The sequence below is a fragment of the Wolffia australiana genome, chromosome 10 (assembly GCF_029677425.1).
Source record: "Wolffia australiana isolate 7733 chromosome 10, ASM2967742v1".
Lineage (NCBI taxonomy): Eukaryota > Viridiplantae > Streptophyta > Magnoliopsida > Alismatales > Araceae > Wolffia > Wolffia australiana.
Genome location: NC_135844.1, coordinates 16152064 through 16173355, shown reverse-complemented (window position 1 = coordinate 16173355; position 21292 = coordinate 16152064). Strand labels below are relative to the sequence as shown.

Genomic DNA, 21292 nt, shown 5'->3' with positions numbered 1-21292 from the left:
CAGCATCGAGTTGACACGGCACGAGGGCGTCATCGCGAGCACGTCAGCACTGTGTTGACCCGACGAGGTGGTGTCGTGCACTAGCGATGGTGCAACGACGGTGCTCGATGGAGCGACGAGGGCTCAAATGGTGCTGACTGGGCGAGTGGGCGACTCCTACTCGTTATCACACGATAAGGCTGGACTCCCCTCAGAATGTCGGCATGCTCGCGTCAAGATTGCACGTCGCGGTGGTTTGGCCATCGAAAGTGCCTTGGTGGTGGTCTGACATGGCCTTGCGGCGTATACCCTCCTTCCTCCTTTTCTACTTCTCCTTCCTCTTCCTCTCCCTCCTCCTTCCTCTTGGTGAGACCAAACTCTGGACGAGAAACTTCAAACTTAGATAATATGGTCTGAGGGGGCTAGGGCTCCATCCTGCCCCTTATATAGGGACATGATGGCCCTTACTAAGGGCAGGGGAGCCCTTAGTAAGGGCACTAATGCCCTTACTAAGGGGGGGGGGGTTTATACATACAAAACTAAATAATTTTACACGTGTTTGTAGACACGAGCGTGAAAACACGGGAACATGACATGACACATGACGGACACGAACACGACGACTATGAAAACACAAACACGATAAACACGGAGCTGAATGAGCATGGTAAAATGACTAAAATGAGCATGAGCCAGTGAAAAATTCAGAACGATCGATGGTGCGGTTGTGCTTTTCACCTGGGGTGTTAAACCCGGACGTCTTCACCGTCGTCTTGATGTGTCGGTCGAGCGGGACACGAACTGGTGGGATGTTGACGACGATGATGGCGGCTTCGATGACGTCCCTGATGAAGTAAGCTGGCATGCTCCATCAGATAGCCAATGTCCTAAGCTTTCCAACGCCTACTCACACATGTCAAAACGACTTCTGGAACTCCATATATAGTTGTTTTGGTCCACAACACGTGGGAGCACCTCCAACGGAGCAAGCAGCGGCGGAGCGCCGAAGCCCAGCATGCATTTTGAGCACTTCTTCCTGCGCACTCAGCGGCAGAGCGCCCAAGGCCTGTGCGTGCCTCTCTCTCCTCACCCAATTGTCAGGAATCATACACAAACTGAGTTGACTCAGTTTGGTAACAATTACGACAATTCTCTCTCATCCGGTTCAACAACTTTGAACCGGATAAGTCCTTTACAATCTTATTAACTTTGAAATGTTTTATCTCTCTCTGGAGATGATAAAAAAATCCCAAAAATTCTCAAAAATCATTCTCTGTCTAGGCTCTTAACTGAAATTTTTCCATACCTAGTAAAAATAATATGCACCTCTTTTCTCTGAAAATAAATCCTCTTAACAAATAAAAACTTTATCAAAGAGACTTATAAAATTCTGGAACATAAAATACAGATTGAGATTTATCCTAATGTGCTACCTAGCTCCTTGTGGGATCGACCCTTACTAATTACCACTAGTAAGGTAACAAATTTGTTGATTACGTCCATACTGACCGTACAAATGACCTAGTTAGTGATATTCTCATCATCAACTTTGAACCCCTAGTTTGGATCAATCAACTACACGCATCAGAATCTATCAGTTCTAAAAAGGCCATTGGTCATTCTCCATTCCCTGAGAATGGCAATTTGGGTAACTTACCCATATTTCAATATTCACAGGTTGCATATGATTCAGAATTAAAAAAACCAGAGGAGACATCTTTGTGTGACGTAAGTAATCTTCTATTCCAAGTTGGGGTCCCATAAGTAAGCTATATACATACTATTTATTTTTCAAATAAATATAACAATATCCTTTCATGATTGTCACGATGTACCTAAGTCTTTCCAAGAAAGAAATAAAAATAATGTTAACTAATATTCTATGAACATAATAGCAGTCTTCTAACGGAATGAAATCTCTAGACGAAAGCTTGAGGGTCATTGTTTTTCTAGAGGTTGCAACAGATCATGTGCCATTCCCCACCTCAGCTCCACCTTGCTTTTGCTCAAATTTATCCTATTTTTCAATAGCATGTATCCAATACCTATAATGTAGAATATTTACAAGACAAGTATCTATCACATAGATTTGTGAACCTTCAGCAAGAAGCCCAAAGGGGGATATGCAAGGATCCCCAAAGGGGTAACCATATGGCTCTAGCACTGGGTGCTTCCCTAAGGCTGGTGCTAGTGCCAACGCCCAATGCCCAGAGAGAGAGGGAGACAGATAGAAAGGGAGAGAGACAGAGAGAGAATCAGAGAGAGAAAGGGAGACAGAGAGAATCAGAGAGAGAGAGAGAGGGAGACAGAGAGAATCAGAGAGAGAGAGAGAGAGAGAGAGGGAGACAGAGAGAGAATCAGAGAGAGAGAGAGGGAGAAAGAGAGAAAGGGAGAGAGACGGAGAGAATCAGAGAGAGAGAGAGAGAGAGAGAAAGAGAGAGAGAGAGAGAAAGAGACAGAAGGAAAGATAGAGAGAGACACACACAGAGAGAGAAAGAGAGAGCAAGAGAGAGAGAAAGAGAATGAGAGAGAGCCAGAGAGAGAATGAGAGAGATAGAGAGAGACAGAAAGAGAGAGAAAGAGAATGAGAGAGAGCCAGAGAGTGATAGAGAGAGACAGAAAGAGAGAGAAAGAGAATGAGAGAGAGAGAAAGAGAGAGAGCCAGAGAGAGAATGAGAGAGATAGAGATAGACAGAAAGAGAGAGAAAGAGAATGAGAGAGAGCCAAAGAGAGAGAATGAGAGAGCCAGAGAGAGCCAGAGAGAGAGAATGAGAGAGCCAGAGAGAGACAGAAAGAGAATGAGAGAGAGCCAGAGAGAGAGAAAGAATGAGAGAGACAGAGAGAGGGAGAGAAAGAGAATGAGAGAGAGCCAGAGATAGAGAGAAAGAGAGAGCCAGAGAGAGAGAGAGAGAGAGAGAGAGAGAGAGAGAGAGAGAGAGAGAGAGAGAGAGAGAGAGAGAGAGAGAGAGAGAGAGAGAGAGAGTCTCTGGGCTTATCGCTGGGTCCTTGCCCGCCGGGGAGCGGCCCCGTCGGCGGGTTCCTTCTTCCTCTGACCGACCCCAATTCGGAGACGGCGAGGCTTCCTCCGCGCAGCAGCAGCCAGCGTCAACCCCCGCGCCCGCCGCCGGCACAGCTTCCTCCACCAATGCACCTTCTTCTCCTCCCCCCTTCCCCCCCTCCCCTTCTCCTCTCTCCTCCGCCTCCTCCTCACCAGCTGCCGCCACAAACCCCCCACCTCACCCCCCTTCCGCGGCGGCGCCACCGCCGCCGTCGCCGCCCGCTTCCCCGACGAACGGTGCGGCAGCCCCCCCAGAAGCTCCCCGAACGACCGGTGGCGGCGCCGCCGCCCTCCGCCGCCGCGCTCCGAAACCGAGGACGAGCCCTGATCATGATGGTGATGATGGTGATGATGATGGTGAAAGAAGACCATCCCCAGACCTTCTTTTATCCTCGTCATCCGTCCCTTCTTCTCGCCCTTCTTCCTTGTCTCCGTCTTCGTCATCGTCTTCGACGACGACGGCCTTCCACGTGCCGCCGGCGCGCTCCGCCGGTCAGTCGCCGAGGACGAGCTACTCCGCCGCACGTGCGATGAGCATCTACTCGAACGCTGGTCCATAACGGGTCGGATATTCCGGATCCTCACCGGTTCGGGCGTGTTCCACCGGGCCGGGGTTTTAGCACGGTTCGAACGGGGAGTTGGCGCTTCCTTCTTCGGCGGACGGTTGACGGTTGCCGGCGGGGTTCTCCGAACCGTCGCCGGACTCGGACCGACTCGCCGAACCGGCGCGGGCTCGGGCCGGCGCGGCGGTGGCGCGGTCGTCCTGCAGCCTCCGACCGGCGGGGACCAAGTCGAAGCGGCGAGCCGCCTCGGCTCTCTCGCCGGAATCCGCCACGGCGATAGAACGGAAACGGAAGCGGACGCGGAATTCGTCATCGCCGTAGAGCGCATAGCCTGCTGCGTGGCTTCTTCGAGCAATCTCCGTAGCAGCGATCTCGCGGTCTCGTCCAACGTCTGCCGCGGAGTAGATCAAGATCAAGATCGGACGGTGAGATGGCGAGCGAGAGGGGAGATTGAAGAAAACTCACTTCATCTCCGCCGTCGGATGCGCCGTTCGCCTCGCCGCGGAGGAGGCCATACAGCTTGCTCAGAGCCTGCAGATCCGACCAAGAGTCCACGTCTCCGCCTCCATTTCCCCCGCTCTGGTTCTTCCCTTGCATGATGACTCTTTGATGGCTGGCAGTTTAGAGGGGAAGTTGGGGAGCGAATGAATAAAGAGATAATGGAGTCTATTTATTGGGAATTCCGCTCCGATAACAGGGACATAAAGGGAAATTTTAATTCTTTTGGCCGGTACAGTTAGAGTTCAGACGCAGAGGGGAGTTGAGCCTGAGGACGTAGGAGGCAGCCAGGCAGTGCTCGTGGCGCAGGGGGCGGCGGGCGGGGCGTCGATGGCGACGAGGGACTTGAGGCGGAGGCGCTCGGCGCGGGAGCCGATGGCCTGGCCGAGGATGGAGGCGGCAATTGTGAGGGCCATGGCGGTCTTGGGCATGACCACGGACTTGCGTAGCATGGCGATGAACGGCACGGCGGCGTGGACGGCGGCGAACCACTGGGGGGAGAACTTGCGGGTGTGCTCGCGCCAGACGCCGAGCGGGACGTTGGCGGCCATGCCGAGCAGCGCAATGGCTAGCATCTTGGCTGGCAGCGGCTGGGGGCGAAGGGTCTTGACCAGGGCTGTTCGAGCCAAGGCGGCGCGCGCCGCCACTATCGCCTTCGGGCACCGCAGTACCACCCCCGGAGGTGGCTGCAGCGCCTTCGCCACCAGAGGCAGTACTCCGCTCACTGCCCTGTACGACTTCGCCAGCGGGCACTGGCCCGTCTCCAGCCACTCCTTCCCCTCTGCTGTATGAGATCCCTCTTTCTTCCCTCCCTGCCCCTAGAAAACCCACCCAGGGTCAATATCAAGACGACGACGACGACGACATGCTGTTTACAGTCATGATGATGATTATGAATGTGATGATGATGGGAATGCTGAATATGGTGATCAAGATTGTGATTATGATGATATTTGATTTTTTTTGAAGAAATCAAATATCATCATTATCATGATGATTATTATGATGGCAACCGGGATGTTGCATAGTTATCTTGATAATTACTATGATGGTGATCATGACGATGCTCAGGATCGTGCATAGTTTTCTCCTGAATGTCATGATGGATGTGCCGATAATGGCAATCAGGATCATGAGATCCCTATTTCTTCCTTCCCTGCCCCTAGAAACCCACCCAGGGTCAATATCAAGAAGAAGAGGACGACGACGACAACATGCTGTTTACAATCATGATGATGATTATGAATTTGATGATGATTGAAATGCTGAAAATGGTGATCAAGATTGTGATAATGATGATATTTATTTTTGAAGAAATAATGATATTTATCATGGTGATCATTATGATGGCAACCGGGATGTTGCATAGTTATCTTGATAATTAGTATGATGGCGATCATGACGATGCTCAGGATCGTGCATAGTTTTCTCCTGGATGTCATGATGGATGTGCTGATAATGGCAATCAGGATCATGCATCGTTGTCATGATGGAGCATAAATGTCATGATATTTATTATGATGGCGATGCTGATAGTGGCAGCCTGGATTGTGCATATTTGTCATGAAAACTTTTATGATGGAGATGCTGATATTGGCATTAAGGATCTTGCATAATTGTCATCACGATTATTTTGATTGTGCATAATTGTACCTGGGAATTCTGGTTCTTGGGCTTGGGCTTCTTCTGCTGCTTCCACTTGTCAGAGAAAGCATCGAAGCTGAAAGGGCCACCCGGGCCGAAGGCGTTGAGACTGATGGAGGCAGCTTTGGCAGCCAAGGGGTTGAACTGCAGAGGAGTTGTGTCTGGCTTGAAGTCCCTTTCTTGAAGAGGGACGACGCCGTCTCGGCCGTGGAAGAGTCGGAAGGCCATCTCGAAATTGGGCCCATCTTCAAAGATTGGACCTTTGGCCCCAACCCTTGCCTGCAGCACAACAAAGCAGAATATCTCAAAACTTCAATCTCTCAAAAATTCAGCATCAAGGGGAAACAACAAAGGAGCCAGGATAAAACTCACCGGAGCCACTGCCTCCGCCGCAGCGAGGTTGAGAGGAAATGAGGAAAAAGAAAAGTTTGTGGGCTCGTTGATATTACGAAGGAAGGGGCATCGTTGAATGTCTGGATGCGACAATGAATCGCCGAGAAAACTGCCAAAAAACTCCATCCTGTCTAAAGAAAGTCAAGATTAGTGACTATGAATCAAGCATGAAAAAAAAAAAGAAAAATTAATAGATTTTACAAATTGTGACGAATTTACCATAAGAATTTCGGTGAACAAAGCCAACAACGGAATGGTATAAAAAGTCAATAAAACTCAACCGGTATCATTATGAACAAAATGGTAAGAGTTTTTTCGTATTTATCAAGAATTTCGGTCTTCGGGAAGAATCATGATCGTTCAATTAGAAAGTGGTCAACTTATTCAAACGAACGATTTTGCATACCTAGGAGACATCGACAATGATGTACCACCAGTTTTTGAAATAATGTGAATGTGACAATCATTACGTCGTTTTTCGGAGCTCAAGAAAATCTAAAGAACGATTCATGATGTTTAGGTAGTTCAACCATCAAGGAAAATAGAAAAGAAACAACATGTCTTCCAAAAGAAAATTTAGGTATTTCTGGAATAAGATTAGCACAAAAATGGAAATTCCCGATTTTGATAACTGGGTTAAGAAGGGAGAGGTTTCCCATTTCTCGCTGAGATTTAACGATGATTAACGACCAAGTGAGTACGCGTTTGAGGGCGAAGAACCCAAAGCTCGAGAATCTTGGGATGGCCCTGAGCAGAGGTTGAGCAAGGCGTTCTATTATTTTGTATAAGCGCAAAATAAGAGGAATCAAGAGAGATTTCTTGCAGCCCAGTCTGCGAACAAGAATTACAGATCGCCCGTAACAGTTCAGCCCTAAATTTCCATAATCAGTACAAATTGCAAGCCGATGCGCGATTCAATGATCATCTAAACTACAAATCAGCAGTAAAATTCTGCGCCTCCGGTGAATCCGCATTACCCAGAAACCCACCATAATCCACTAATCCTCGACAAAAAAGGGCAAAAGTCCATGAACACGAATAACCCATCAAGATCCCCAAAATTCCCAAAATCTACGCGCAAATAGGGCGAACATCCTCAAACTACGGGTAAAAGAACATCACCAAGGCGGATCGATTAGGGAAAGATGAACAAACCTTCGAGACGGATATCGCAAAACAAAAACCGAAGCTCTTCTGCGATTCTTCGGCTGCCTGCTCCACAACAATCGATCGGAGCTCCCTGACTGGCTGCAACGAAGACCACGAAACGCGTGGATCGCACGAGGAGATCGCTAAAGTCTGAATGCCTCTCCGCCTCTTCTCTCCCCGGTTTATTCCCGGCTCTCTTATGAAGAACCGTTGACCGGCCGGGCCGGTCAATTGTTCGTTCACCTACCCCGACCGGAATCGCCCGACCCCGACCCGGATCGTTCGACTCGGTCTTCATCTCATCTAACGTTCCCGCATCTAGAAGATGCCTATTCACCGTAGATTTAGCATCTGACGGAAGCGGTGTACCCACGTCCCCGCCAGAGACTGGGGGGAAGTCCACACCGCCTGCGCGTGGACCGTACGCGTCCCCTCGAAAAATCTGACTTGGCAGCTGGTAAGATTTTTTCGCACGTGCGAGAGTCCAGGTCAACACAAATTTGTTTTCTGTGGGCCCCACAGATTCCGTGGCAGGCAAGAGATGCCCCCTATTAGCCAAATATTAGCCCCGAACCCCATCCTGGGCTTGAAATTCAGGAAGGGTATCGCGATATATATATATCTATCTATCTATCTCTCTATATCTCTCTCTTTATCTCAATCTATATCTCTCTCTCAATCTCGCTCTCTTTATCTCTATCTCTCTCTCTATCTATATATCTACTATCTATCTATCTCTCTGTCTCTCTATCCATCTATCTCTCTCTTCTCACCCTCTCTCTTGATCACGATTCTCTCACTCACCCGCTGCCTTGCTCTTCTCTCTGTCTATCTCACTCTCTCTTCTCTCCCTCTGTTTCTCCATCATTCTCCACTCACTAGCTCTTCTCTCTCTCACTTACTCTTCTCTCCCTTCCCTCTTGATCGATCATTCGTCATTCTAGCTCTTCTCTCCTCACTCTCTATCACACTCTCTATCACTCTTTTCTCTCATTCGCTCACTCTTCGCTCCCTCTCCCTTTGTTGCTTGCTCCCTCTCTCCCTCTCTCTCTCCATTGCTCCTCTCTCTCTCTCTCTCTCTCGCTCTCTCGTCTCTCTCATTCATTCTTCTCTTCCACTCTATATGTGATCATTGTATAAATTTGTATTACATTTGTGTAATTTGTGTGGTGTGCAATGTGAAATCTTGCACAAATTTGCACCCAGCATCGCACATGGGGTTTGGTGCGATAAAAAATCTACATGAGTGATGTGAGTATTAATACTGCACCACACACCCTTCCCTAAATACCGGCCCTGAATGAGTAGGCTCATTGGATGAATGACGGATGATGATTTTGGACAGATTGGATAAGACTAAACAAACATCGCATTTCAGTCATGCGTTAGTCCATCACATTTCATTTTTTGGCTGAATCATTGAGAAACTCAAAATTAGGGGTAAAATTACATTGTTGCGGATTTGAGTTTAATCAATAAAATTTTTAATCATTTACTCATGAATAATTTGATTCAGATAGTGATGAGCAAGGGTCGTCTCCATATGGCAAATAGCTCATCATCTCCATATGAGATGACGAGAAGGGATAAATATAATGTAAGAGGTAGTGGTAGGATGAAGGTATTGATCAAAGACTGGGATAACTCTTATTTCAGAAGAATGAGATGAGTGTTGCACGAGTGGTGGGTCGTGATCAAAGTGAGTCAAAATTAGATATTAGGGTGAACGAGGTTGTGGAGTGATGACAAGACAAAATGAGAACTAATAATGAGTATTTGATTTAGGATTTAATAAAAGATAGGCGGGTGTGAAAGCGAGATGGGATAAAGAAGATGTTATGAGATGCAGTTATGAAGGTGGTGGAAGTAGGAGTAGATTGATGAATGAAATGGAGGAAGATAGTGGTTTTGGTTTCTTAGATAAATGGAGAGGGACAAGTGACAAGATCTTGACGACATAGATGGCACATGAGATGTATGGTAGATGATGATAGATAGGGATGGATGATGGATGTTGATGGATGATCTACCTAAATGAATGTGTTGAAGAATGACAATTGTAAGGCAAGAGACTAACCTTAGATCCTTAAGTTCCAGGTGGACCAAGGTGTCTTCCTGATGCAGATCAGCCTTCCCACTTCTCTGTTGATCCTCGACAAGCACTCAAGATGCCAATAACACTCTTGATGGACCTTCAAAACTTCACTTTCTTTCAATATTCCTCTCTAGGAGGAAGTGAGCTTAGAGATGTTTTTTTTGCATATATCAAGAGCTCAATTTATAGATCTAACCATATGGATAGATAGATAGATGATATAAAGAAGAAGCTTCCCATTAAATTTCACCTGACTCAGAGTTTTGGATTGTCTAATATTAACCCTGGAAGTTGGATGATTCTCAACTGTCAATTTAATATGTATATATTTCTCTCTCCTCATCTTTGTCATCGCTACCATGCCTCGTTTGGGGGTTTTGTGGTTAAATGTTGTTAATGCAATGATTGGCTCAGATTCATTCTCATCATGCTCGATTAACTTCTCCCTTTGGGCCATATGATGGGGGACCATCCAGCCTTAAAGGCGTAGCTTAGACATTTTTCGCACGCCCGGCGTGTATATGTATTTTTTTCCCCTAAATTGGGCCCCTCTTTTAAACATTTGGGCCTTCTTCCCTTTTTCTAAGGGGGAAGGCCCATGTTCTCCCTATAAGAGGGGAGGGGTGTCCATCGTAAGAAAGGAGAGCCAAGTGAAAAAGAATTGAGTAAAAAATGTAGTCCTTTGTGTTTTTTTGGGTTTATTTTTGGTGTCTTTTTTTATTAGTTTTAGAGTTTGAGGGATTTATGAAATTGTCCCTGTGAAAGAGAGAGGGGCTAGGGTTCCATGATGATCCTCACCCCTCTCATCGCGAATTCTTGTCCATGTTCACGACAACTGCCTTTCCCATCCATAACTGTCCTAATCCCCTTGCAACATGGACCTCAATCCCTTCTACGGTTTTTCTCTCATTTTTTATTTTGTTAAACAAATTATCCACCCTTTCGTCATTTAAATTATCATCAGTCATTTTTCATCATCTTCCATCACCGGTTGTCTATTAAAAATGATTGAAGACTAAATTCATTATGTTCTGTGTTCTATTACTTGGTCTGAACGATGCTAGATGACAAACTCCAATGGAATATATGACATTTTGTCATCAATCCCACAACCCTATGTATGAGCAATATGATAAGCGTAAATTAATATTGTTATCTATTACGCAGATAAAATCAAAAAAAAAAAACTTCCCTTGCGTAATAATACATGTCACCTAACTCATTGTCAGCCCCACTCAAGTATCAATCATAAATAGTGTATCGAGAAGGAGACTGAACTGGTTATTAGAAAAGAGAAATTAGATACTCCTAAAACATGCTAATTTTCCTGGTAATGTATTCTATGAATTTATTTTTATTCAAATTATCATAAATCCATGATTTGTTAAAATATTTGAATGTTCAAAATTTTATCTATTTAATGGTATTTAATATAATTTATCTGACATTAATTTCATACAGAAAATATTTTTATGAGTAAGAAAATATAAATTTAGATTTGATTGAGACTTTCAAGGGCTTTATTAATTTTTATAATGATATTCTGATTTAATTGAGATTTTCCAGGGCTCTATAAATTTTTATAATGATATTCTGATTTTTCTAGATTTAAAAGTAGTTTTATGGCATTTTTTTGGTTAAATTTTATCAATAAAAAGTTTTAAAACATAGTAAATTTAATTTTGAAATTATTTAAAATTTTAAAATAATTTTTTACCTTTTCAAATTATAGAATTGCGTGCTAGACTGGTAATCAGCTACAAAAATCAATGGAATTATGATTATCTCTGTGATTGGCTCATTTAAAATCTCGTTTGGATCTGTTATTGTACTCCGATAATGAAGGATTGGAGGAGTGGGGTTCAGATCAAGAAACATGAAGAAAAAAATACCACTTGGGTCCGTTGGGCGTGTGTCAATTAGGTTAGTGTGGCCTTTGTCTTTTTCTAACTCACATCTTCATCCTTTTTCCTAGATTATCATCATCGATAGCCATGGTTTCTTCTATTACACACACGACCTCCAACGCTACCTCTCATTGGTGCATATCCCCCTCCATCTCTATCTCCATTCACAACAGTAAATTCGTCATCAGTAGCCCCCACTCCACCGCTCATCGGCATGTAACCACCACCATCTCCATCTCATTCAGAGGAGGCAATTCATTCATCTGCTCCACCTCACTCACGCTTTTGCCATCAACTGTCACCCCACACTTCCTAAGCACCGGCTAAGGTATTATATTATAATTAACTAGTAATTTCAACAATAAATTTCTATAAAATCACCGAAAATATTTCATAAATCTAGAATGAATTAGATTAATATGACCAATACTTTATAAAATTCCTATAATTAATTTTCATTAGTTTGCTTCATCAAACTAAATTTAATTATTAAAATAAATATTAAATCAAAATAATATAAAATGAAGGTAAAATTTGCATATTCAATACTTGCTCCCTGTGGATTTGACCCTTGCTTGTTCTATGCTCGTAAGGCAAATTATAAATATTTGTTTATATACTTAAGGTGTTAAAAAATATTTCTAAACTCAGTTTCTGGCTAGTCACTCACCTGGACCATATCTAGATACTTGATGATGATATTGGGTGTTAGTTGCGAAAATACCAAGATTCACTATTGATATCCGCCAGGATGTTGTTTAAAATTTATGACATAATGCATACCCCTACATTATTTTTAGATGTGAATTACACATACCTGTCTGATTATGTCATAAATATCGCCAAAATATTACCATTTCCTCTTATTTTAAAAATTACTACTTTCTTCTAAATAAACATCGATATACATATGCTTAGGCATATATTCAGTATTGTTGGTACATTTGGTCAATGTATGACCTAATGGGGGATGAATTATGTACTATAAATGTTTACTAATCCTAATTTTGGTAACTGAGAGAGATACAATGCTCCTTAATAGAGAGAGATGATATGGTAGGCAATGTGACTTTTATACAACTTAGATAATTCATTTTCTGCCCCTAGGATATCTAGTCATGAGTTGTGAAAGCTATACCCGAGTTTGTATGTGAGCGCACCCTAGCCGGAATAACTGATATCCTGGATGACAATTTGATTATGGTATCAGAAAATAGAACTTGGGTAAACCCCTCATTCACCCACATAGTCTTATACAAAGTGATGCTGCTTGTCCTCCTTGTGACACAGACTCTGAAGCCTTCATTGCGTTCAGTCTACCAATCCTTCCCAGATGACGCCCAAACCTTCTAGGATATACTAATAATCTGAATGCTAAAGGCACTTTAATGCTCAAATAATTGCCATCAATCACATCAAATAATACTTAAAATATTTGGTAAATCACAATCACTGACAATCATTGTTCATCTGCTGGAATACTGATATCCCATGATGATATCATGACACATACTGAATTAGGTATCAATATCTGGAAATCCAATATTTGCCTTTTACCAAAATGTGGATAACATATATCGATTGCTTTGGTAACAGCCTCATATATCATCATTCACATCTCGAGATCAGGAGCTGTCTTCATGCGTGGGATTGGATGACAGAATCAGATATCATTCTAGTATATAAGTTATTCTGATATCCAATTCAGTGTTATAAATATAATGTAAAATGGCCGAAGTAGGAATACAATAAATTTAATTAACAATATAACTGTTCACCGACAAACATAATGCAACACAATAAAACAGAAATCTCACTATCATCACCACAAGGGCATGTAATCCGAAAATAAATGTCTCCAAAGGTCCTGGTCAACCCAAGTTGGTTTTTGCATCATTTATACATTTACAAATACAATAGTATAAATAGAATATAAATGGCATGAGAAGGAACACAATAAATTTAATTAACTTTGCAACTGGTCACTGACACACACACACGGAACAAATCAATAAAATAAAAATGGTACCATCATTAGTTATCACAAGGGAAAAATGGTCAGAAAATATTCTCACACATACTACACTCCTAGTGCTACAAGTTGGCCTTCGCACCATTTATTAATGTATAAATATAACATAAAATGGCCGAAATAGGAATACAATAGATTTAATCAAATGGTCACCGACAAACACAGCACAATGCAATAAAACAGAAATCGTACCATAACTAGTACAAGGGCAAAATTTTCAGTAAATATTCTAACACCGACTGCATCCTAGTCAATACAAGTTGGTTTTTGCACAATATATAAATTTACAAATATAATATTATAAATAATAATGTAAGATGGCATAACTAGGAATTCAATAAATTTAATTAACTGTACAACACGGACTATCAAGGTGCAACGTAATAAAATAAAAAAATAGCATCATTACTACAAGGACCAAATCGTCAGAAAATGTGATCACACCCACTGCAGTCCTGGTCAATACAAGTTGGTTTTTGCACAATTTATAAATTTACAAATATAATATTGTGAGTACAATGTAAAAAGGCCTAAGCAAGAATACAATCAATTTAATTAACTATACAACACCGACAATCAAGGTTCAACACAATAAAATAGAAAAATCATTACTACAAGTGCAAAATCGTCAGAAATCATTCTCACATCGACTGCAGTTCTGGTCAATACAAGTTGGTTTTTGCACATTCATATATTTAATAATATAACATAATAAATAATAATGCAAAAGGGCAAAATTATCATTACCAGGAATACAATAAATACCATTATTACTAGAAGGGCAAAATCGTCAGAAAATATTCTCACACCAACTGCAGTCCCGGTCTATACAAGTTCGTTGTCACACAATTGATAAATTTACCAATATAATATTATAAATATAATGTAAAATGGCATAACTAGGAATACAATAAATTTAATCAACTATACAACCAGTGACTGACAACCAAGGTGCCAACATTAATACAGGGGCAAAATCGTCAGAAAAAGTGCTCGCACCGACTCTAATCCCGGTCAAAACGAATTTAAAAATGGTTTTCAGACCATTAATAAATACACAAGTAGAGCTAGGTGATGCTTTTAAACAAGGGCAAAATCGTCAGAAAAAGTGATCGCACCGACTCCATTCCAGGTCGAAACGAATTTACAAATGGATTTCAGACCATTAATAAATACACAAGGACAAAGTCGTCAGAAAAAATGCTTTTACACAAGAATAAATATAAACGGTTTGATATTTATATTAATACAAGGGTGAGACGAGTACATTCCTAGTCAAAACGAATTTATAAATGGTTTTCAGACCATTAATTAATACATAAATAGAACTAGATGACGCTTTTAAACAAGGGCAAAATCGTCAGAAAAAATTGCTCACCACGAGTACACTCCCACCATTAATAAATACACAAATAGAATTAGTGACGTTTTCACACAAGGGCAAAATCGTCAGAAAAAATGCTCACCACGAGTACACTCCCGGTCAAAACGAATTTATAATTTAGTTTTCAGACCATTTATTAATACACAAACAGAGCTAGATGACGTTTTTACACAAGGGCAAAATCGTCAGAAAAATGCTCCCAGGGACTGCACTCCCGGTCAAAACGAATTTATAATTTAGTTTTCAGACCATTAATTAATACACAAACAGAGCTAGATGACGTTTTCACACAAGGGCAAAATCGTCAGAAAAATGCTCACAGGGACTGCACTCCCGGTCAAAACGAATTTATAATTTAGTTTTCAGACCATTAATTAATACACAAACAGAGCTAGATGACGTTTTCACACAAGGGCAAAATCGTCAGAAAAATGCTCACAGGGACTGCACTCCCGGTCAAAACGAATTTATAATTTAGTTTTCAGACCATTAATTAATACACAAATAGAGCTAGGTGACGCTTTCAAACAAGGGCAAAATCGTCATTACGAAAGTATGGCCCGCCCACGTGGTCGCCTTGAATTAGAACAGAGAAGGGGGAAGATAGAAAGAAGAAAGTGGAGGCAGTTGAGGGTGTCGGCGGAGATGGCGGGGCCCTTGCTTCGGCCAGTCTGTTCTAGTCGCGTGAGATCGGTGACCGACAGATGATTCTTCGAGGTAAATGTTCTTCGAATTCCACGGGATTCAATCTGCCCTCACGCTCACGCCGGCGCCAATCGGACAAACTTGCCGAGATGCAAGGGTAGCTGTAAATCCCAAAAAATCCCCACAAATGCGAACATGGATAAGTAGCGGTGCCTTCTCTTCCGTCCATCTTGAATTTCTCTTCTTGCAGCTCTCCGTGCGGTGCCTTCTCTTCCGTCCATCTTGAATTTCTCTTCTTGCAGCTCTCCGTGCGGTGCTTGACGTCATCACTCCTCACTCCCCCACCCCTCTGTGGGCTGCCGAGGTGAAGAACTAGCGCCTGTTTCGCCGGATCTGTCTTGGGTCCGTCTAATTTTCTGTTTTCTTGAATGGGTTTTTATCCTCATTTGGGATTTGATCTGAAACCTGTTCTTCTGTCTTGTCTACATGGGGGAACACCTTCTTTGGCTATGGCTTGTGTTTGCGTAATTTAGTTTTTTGCTGCTAAGAATTTGGTTCTTCATTTCTCGGATGTCAGAATCAACCTTTGGGTGTGAATTTCATCATCGATATTCAAAGTAATTGGGATGTTTTGAGCGGATCTTTAGCCGTCAAATTCAAAGTATTATATTGTCAATTATGCGGGTTCCTATCCGTTTGATCCTACGACCTCATCTGTTGAATTTATACGGGATCCGTATGGGGAATTTCGCTCTCCACTCTAATACATGGATCTTTCTGATAATTGGGTTCAACGTGCTACCATCAACCGGAACGATTCTCAGAAACTCAAGATTTCACGTGTTCTTGAAAACCTAGAATACAGTTTGCCCATCCGAGATTTATTTACCTTTTTTTTTATCTGATCGATGTTTATCGCATTATTTCAGGCAGCCAGCCTAATCACACAGAATGAAGGGGGAGCACAAACCGGCCACTCATCCTGACAAAAGTTCCAGGATGGTGCCTGTAACTTTGATGTTCATTGTACTCTGTGGGTTCTCATTCTATCTTGGCGGTATTTTCAATTCGGGCGGTGATAACATTTTTGGGAAAAATAGTATCTCGGCAGATTTATCTCAGAAAAAACTCTCGCCGAAATCTACTATTTCTTCATCACTAGAAATTAAGCCCAGCGTTTTCCCGGAGTGCGGCCTCGATTATCAAGACTACACACCCTGCACAGATCCAAAGGTTGGTACAGCTATATTTGATTTTCCTGCGTTTCTCCTCAATTTTGACAGATGTACTCTGAAGCACGCTTAAGTGCTACTTGCTTTTTGCCGTCAATCATTTTGCCACAGATATGCATATATAATTCAAACTATCGGTCCTTCTATTTATATATCTATCTATCGAAATATCTTTCTATGCCATAATGATTAATGTCAGAAAGCAAGTAGTTTATTATCAAATTTCGAAAACTATAAGATGTATCTCTATGGCATATTTATTATCATATTTCATGTATCAGACATATTTTCTTGTAGTATGTTCCGTTTTTTAAAGATGTTTTGTATTGATCCTAAGACATTTGTGTAATTCAAATTGCTGTTTCGTCGATAATTTTCCTCTAAATCTGAAAATATATCTCACCGCTCTCGATTTCTTTCACCGTGTTTAAGTTTTGCATTCTGTCCAAAATAGTTGAAGTCCCATTTCTTGTAAATTATTAAACGTGAAATCACGTGGGTTTTTAGTTTCGAAAAGTTTAAATGTAAAATCCCTTTTCATGTACCATTTCAGAGATGGAGAAAGTACGGCAACTACAGACTCTCGTTTATGGAACGGCATTGCCCGCCTATGTTTGAAAGGAAGGAGTGCTTAGTGCCTCCTCCGAAAGGTTACAAGATTCCGATCCGATGGCCCAAAAGCAGAGACGAATGTTGGTACAGGTAAACCAATCCGTGATATATAAAAAAATTCTAAATTTGTAAGCAGATAAAATTCAATATAAATTATTTGCATTCGATTTCAGGAACGTACCCTACGACTGGATAAATAGCCAGAAATCAAATCAGAACTGGCTGCGGAAAGAAGGCGAAAAATTCCTTTTTCCCGGGGGAGGTACGATGTTCCCCAAAGGAGTTGGTGCTTATGTGGACCTCATGGAAGAACTCATTCCTGGAATGAAGGATGGCTCTGTCAGAACCGCAATTGACACAGGATGCGGGGTGAGCTTCTCTCTCTCTCTCTCTCTCTGCGTCTCCGTCTCACTCTTCAGTTCGCATTTTCCTTTCATGGTGACATTGATGGGTCACTACCAATTCCACATTTACGTCAACCGTCCATATGTCCAAATTTCTGTCATTGTTAAGGTTTCTAGACGGATGTTAAACGGAATGGGACAAAAGCCAGTTCGTCATTAGTCATCCGTCCTGACCCTGGAATGAGAACTGAGGGAAACCTCTAACTGCCTTGGGTTCTGTCTCATTCCTCATCTAACACCACTTAATCAATCTATTCTTATTTGTCCTGCCATAGTTCCGTCATTGGTTCCATCCAAACCCAATGGACGGGAACATAACAGATGGCCCATTTAGTGTGGCCAGCTGTTAGAGGCCCCTTCGGTGTCCCTCCGTCCATTCCCAAACTGTTGTCCATCATCCAACCCGATCCTTAGTCGCTGTCATAGTCAAGTCAACGTTGACGTTGACGGGTTGACACAAATTCGTGTACTTTTTTGTTTGTAAAGGTGGCCAGTTGGGGAGGTGATCTACTTGACAGGGGAATCCTCACGCTCTCCATTGCCCCAAGAGATAACCATGAAGCTCAGATCCAATTCGCCCTAGAACGCGGCGTGCCGGCCATGCTCGGCATCATCTCCACTCAACGCCTCCCCTTCCCGGCCAACTCCTTCGACATGGCTCACTGCTCCCGCTGCCTCATCCCCTGGACCGAGTTTGGTGAGTAATCAACCATATTATGATCACATTGATGATGATGATGATGCTGCTGCTGATGATGATGATGGTGGTGGTGATGGTGGATAGGTGGTATCTATCTCATGGAGGTGCATAGGATACTGCGGCCGGGGGGGTTCTGGGTGCTGTCAGGCCCGCCGGTGAACTACGAGAACCGGTGGAGAGGCTGGAACACGACGGTCGAGGAGCAAAAGGGAGACTTCAACAAGCTGAAGAAGCTCCTGGGCGCCATGTGCTTCAAGCTGTACAACAAGAAGGATGACATCGCTGTGTGGCAGAAGACCGCCGACACGTCTTGCTACGACAAGCTCAAGACCCCAACCGAGTCGCTGCCTGCACTCTGTGATGATGGGACAGACCCAGACGAGGCCTGGTACACGCCGCTCCGCACCTGCGTCTCCGCCCCCGGGCCAGACGCCGGCAAACTCTCTCTCAAGAGCACTCCCAAATGGCCCCACCGCCTGACCAGGCCCCCTGTGCGGGCCCCGCCCGTCCCCGGCTCTAGCTCCTTAAAGCACGATGGTTCAAAATGGATGGCCAGGATGAAGCACTACCGGAAGCTGCTTCCGGCCATTGGCACGGATCAGATCCGCAACGTCATGGACATGAACACGCTCTACGGTGGTTTCGCTGCTGCCCTCGTCAACGCCCCCGTCTGGGTCATGAATGTCGTCTCCTCCTACGGTCCACGCTCCCTCGGTGCCATCTACGACCGCGGTCTCATTGGCTCCTACCATGACTGGTCAGTACACTACCCTCCTATCTTCCTGGAAGAATGACAAACTGGACAGAACGTCATCCATCCTGAACGGAAGAGAACGGGAAACAAACAGAACGTTTCTTTACCTCTGTCCCGTTGCGTTTTGTTTTATAACACCACTAAATGAGAAACGGAATGGACCCCATCGTGCCAATAGGACTGAACGAAACCATAGTTACGTCCCTGTTCACTCGCATTGTCATTAATGTTAGTATGAAACTTTGATGGCAGGTGCGAAGCCTTCTCGTCGTATCCTCGGACCTATGACCTGCTGCATGTGGATGGGCTGTTCACGGCGGAGAGCCATAGGTGGGCAGGCAACGCGACCCATGTCCTGTTATCGCCAATTCTCCTTTGTCTAATGTTTGTTTCGTCGTCTCTTCTTGTCCAGGTGTGAGATGAAGCATGTGCTGTTGGAGATGGATCGGCTGCTGCGGCCGCAGGGCCACGCCATCGTCCGAGAGTCCAAGTATTTTGTGGATGCTGTGGTGACCCTGGCTAAGGGCATGAGGTGGGACTGCAATGTCCATGACACTGAGTACAAGGTTGAGAACGAGAAGGTCCTTGTCTGCCGCAAGAAGCTCTGGTACTCCAACTCTGCTCCCCGCCTCTGATTCTCACAGATGGTAGGAACTGAATCCATTTTTTTTTCATCCCCTGCGTCCATTCTTTCTCATTTGATTGCCCTTGGTTTACTGTTAAAAAAAAATTTAGGAAGCCGCTGGAGGCAAAGCCCTAGGCACTGCCTTGATTTGTTCATGTTCTGAAATTGTGGGAGAATATATAGCAATCCCCTATCATTTGTTGAGTTCTAATCTGCTTGTAAATTTGTGTTCAAGTGGGGGTTTTGACAAATGTAAGTGTCCTTATCTCCAGGTGTACGTTTTATCAAGATGAAATAAATGACTTTCCATTTTTATTTTATAGTGTTATTTGATTGAATATTGGTTTGGATTGTTTATATTTGTAATACTTGTATTTGTTGTGCGATTCAATTTGGAATCCTCTTGATTACATACCAGTTAAGATCAAATGGTAAATGATGTATTGAAAGATGAAAGGTTTTACTGAATACAAGATTATCATGCAAGGCGAATCAATGTGGGGCGTACAATAATAATATTGTTTGTATAGCCATGTTGTCAGGCCTTAATTATTTGGATCTACTCTCGGTCCATATTTATTCATACCCAAAGAAACAATGCAAAGGTATCTAGTTAGCATTTTTAAAATGATGATTCCGATGAGTTTTCCAAGTTTAGTTTTATTATCTCATTATGTAGGTAGGTCAATAGTCAATCAACAAATTTACACCTTGATCTGCTAATGGTCGAACCTAGAGAAACTTGACTACTAGTCACACTAAGACGGACAAAAGTGATTTAGTATTCAAATCTCAATTGTACTTTTCAATAAAAAACCCTCGAATCTCCATTATTATAAAGTCTAATTCATTTTAGACTGCAAGATCAACAGATTAACACCTAAGAATGTGGACCTAAGATTTCATCACAGGAAATTCAATATGCCACATTATTGATGCACCCAATTTTAGATCTATCTGAATTAACTCAACAAATGATATTTCTCAATTATCATATTACAAAGATGACCTTTTTTAGGCCAAGCAGTTGATATCTAGATCCTGAATCAACTTGTTGGTCTTATGATCAAATTATATATATGTTTTCTTATCTTGTAATTTGTTGTAGGAAGTAAATAATATTTTTAACAACTAGAATATCATACTAGTCTTAGAAGTTTCTTGCTTTATTTAGACTATAATATAAAAAACCCATTTGTTTATTTAGTGTATTATCATAAAACCCATTTGTATCCAAAATGTGATATTATTAAATCATATAATATAATTTGACATTAAATTTAATAGTCTATTTAAATTCACTTCTTGCTGCCTCATAATAGACTAGTTTTAAAATAGAAAAAACTGCTCTACAATGCATCAGTTCCAGTAACGTAAGTGTTTTCTGATAGGAACATCCGTAAATGTGGTCCATAGCTCTTCGTAGTTTGAAAGGAGACACACATACTTTGACTTCTGAAGACGTCGAGTTCTTATAAAAAGGTATTAGAATTTTAATTTTCTTTTAGAAAGAAGACTATTTATGATTTTTTTCTTGATCTCAATTATTTTTTAAAGTTAGATTTATGTTAAGAGGACAACTTGAATGTTATATCATGTTTCATTAGCCTAAAGTCAT

The 21292-nt window shown here is 42.6% G+C and overlaps 3 protein-coding genes across 9 annotated transcripts; 1 reads left to right on the top strand and 2 right to left on the bottom strand.

Moving 5' to 3' along the window:
- Positions 1-1990: 1990 nt before the first annotated feature.
- Positions 1991-4201, bottom strand: KPL (kokopelli). Its single transcript, XM_078581580.1, has 2 exons — positions 4066-4201; positions 1991-3991 (listed from the first exon to the last, which is right to left on the bottom strand). Exons 1-2 carry the CDS (start codon positions 4195-4197, stop codon positions 2972-2974), a joined length of 1152 nt encoding a protein of 383 aa, XP_078437706.1. The 5' UTR covers positions 4198-4201; the 3' UTR covers positions 1991-2971.
- Positions 4202-4245: 44 nt separating this feature from the next.
- LOC144708330 (uncharacterized) lies at positions 4246-7597 on the bottom strand. Of its 3 annotated transcripts, none has more exons than XM_078581577.1 (4): positions 7291-7597; positions 6115-6266; positions 5752-6021; positions 4246-4916 (listed from the first exon to the last, which is right to left on the bottom strand). In XM_078581577.1, exons 1-4 carry the CDS (start codon positions 7580-7582, stop codon positions 4344-4346), a joined length of 1287 nt encoding a protein of 428 aa, XP_078437703.1. In that variant the 5' UTR covers positions 7583-7597; the 3' UTR covers positions 4246-4343. The 3 variants fall into 3 exon arrangements, with proteins under 3 accessions (XP_078437703.1, XP_078437704.1, XP_078437705.1); XM_078581578.1 differs by having other exon boundaries at positions 4246-4910; XM_078581579.1 differs by having other exon boundaries at positions 6115-6262; positions 7291-7425.
- Positions 7598-15322: 7725 nt separating this feature from the next.
- Positions 15323-19992, top strand: LOC144708243 (S-adenosyl-L-methionine-dependent methyltransferases superfamily protein). 5 transcript variants are annotated; one of them, XM_078581479.1, is made up of 9 exons: positions 15323-15556; positions 15650-15711; positions 16277-16580; positions 17133-17281; positions 17365-17560; positions 18082-18292; positions 18380-19052; positions 19302-19379; positions 19462-19992. In XM_078581479.1, exons 3-9 carry the CDS (start codon positions 16299-16301, stop codon positions 19682-19684), a joined length of 1812 nt encoding a protein of 603 aa, XP_078437605.1. In that variant the 5' UTR covers positions 15323-15556; positions 15650-15711; positions 16277-16298; the 3' UTR covers positions 19685-19992. The 5 variants fall into 5 exon arrangements, with proteins under 5 accessions (XP_078437605.1, XP_078437607.1, XP_078437608.1 ...); XM_078581481.1 differs by having other exon boundaries at positions 15650-15749; XM_078581482.1 differs by having other exon boundaries at positions 15323-15711; positions 19462-19696; positions 19785-19992.
- Positions 19993-21292: the final 1300 nt, after the last annotated feature.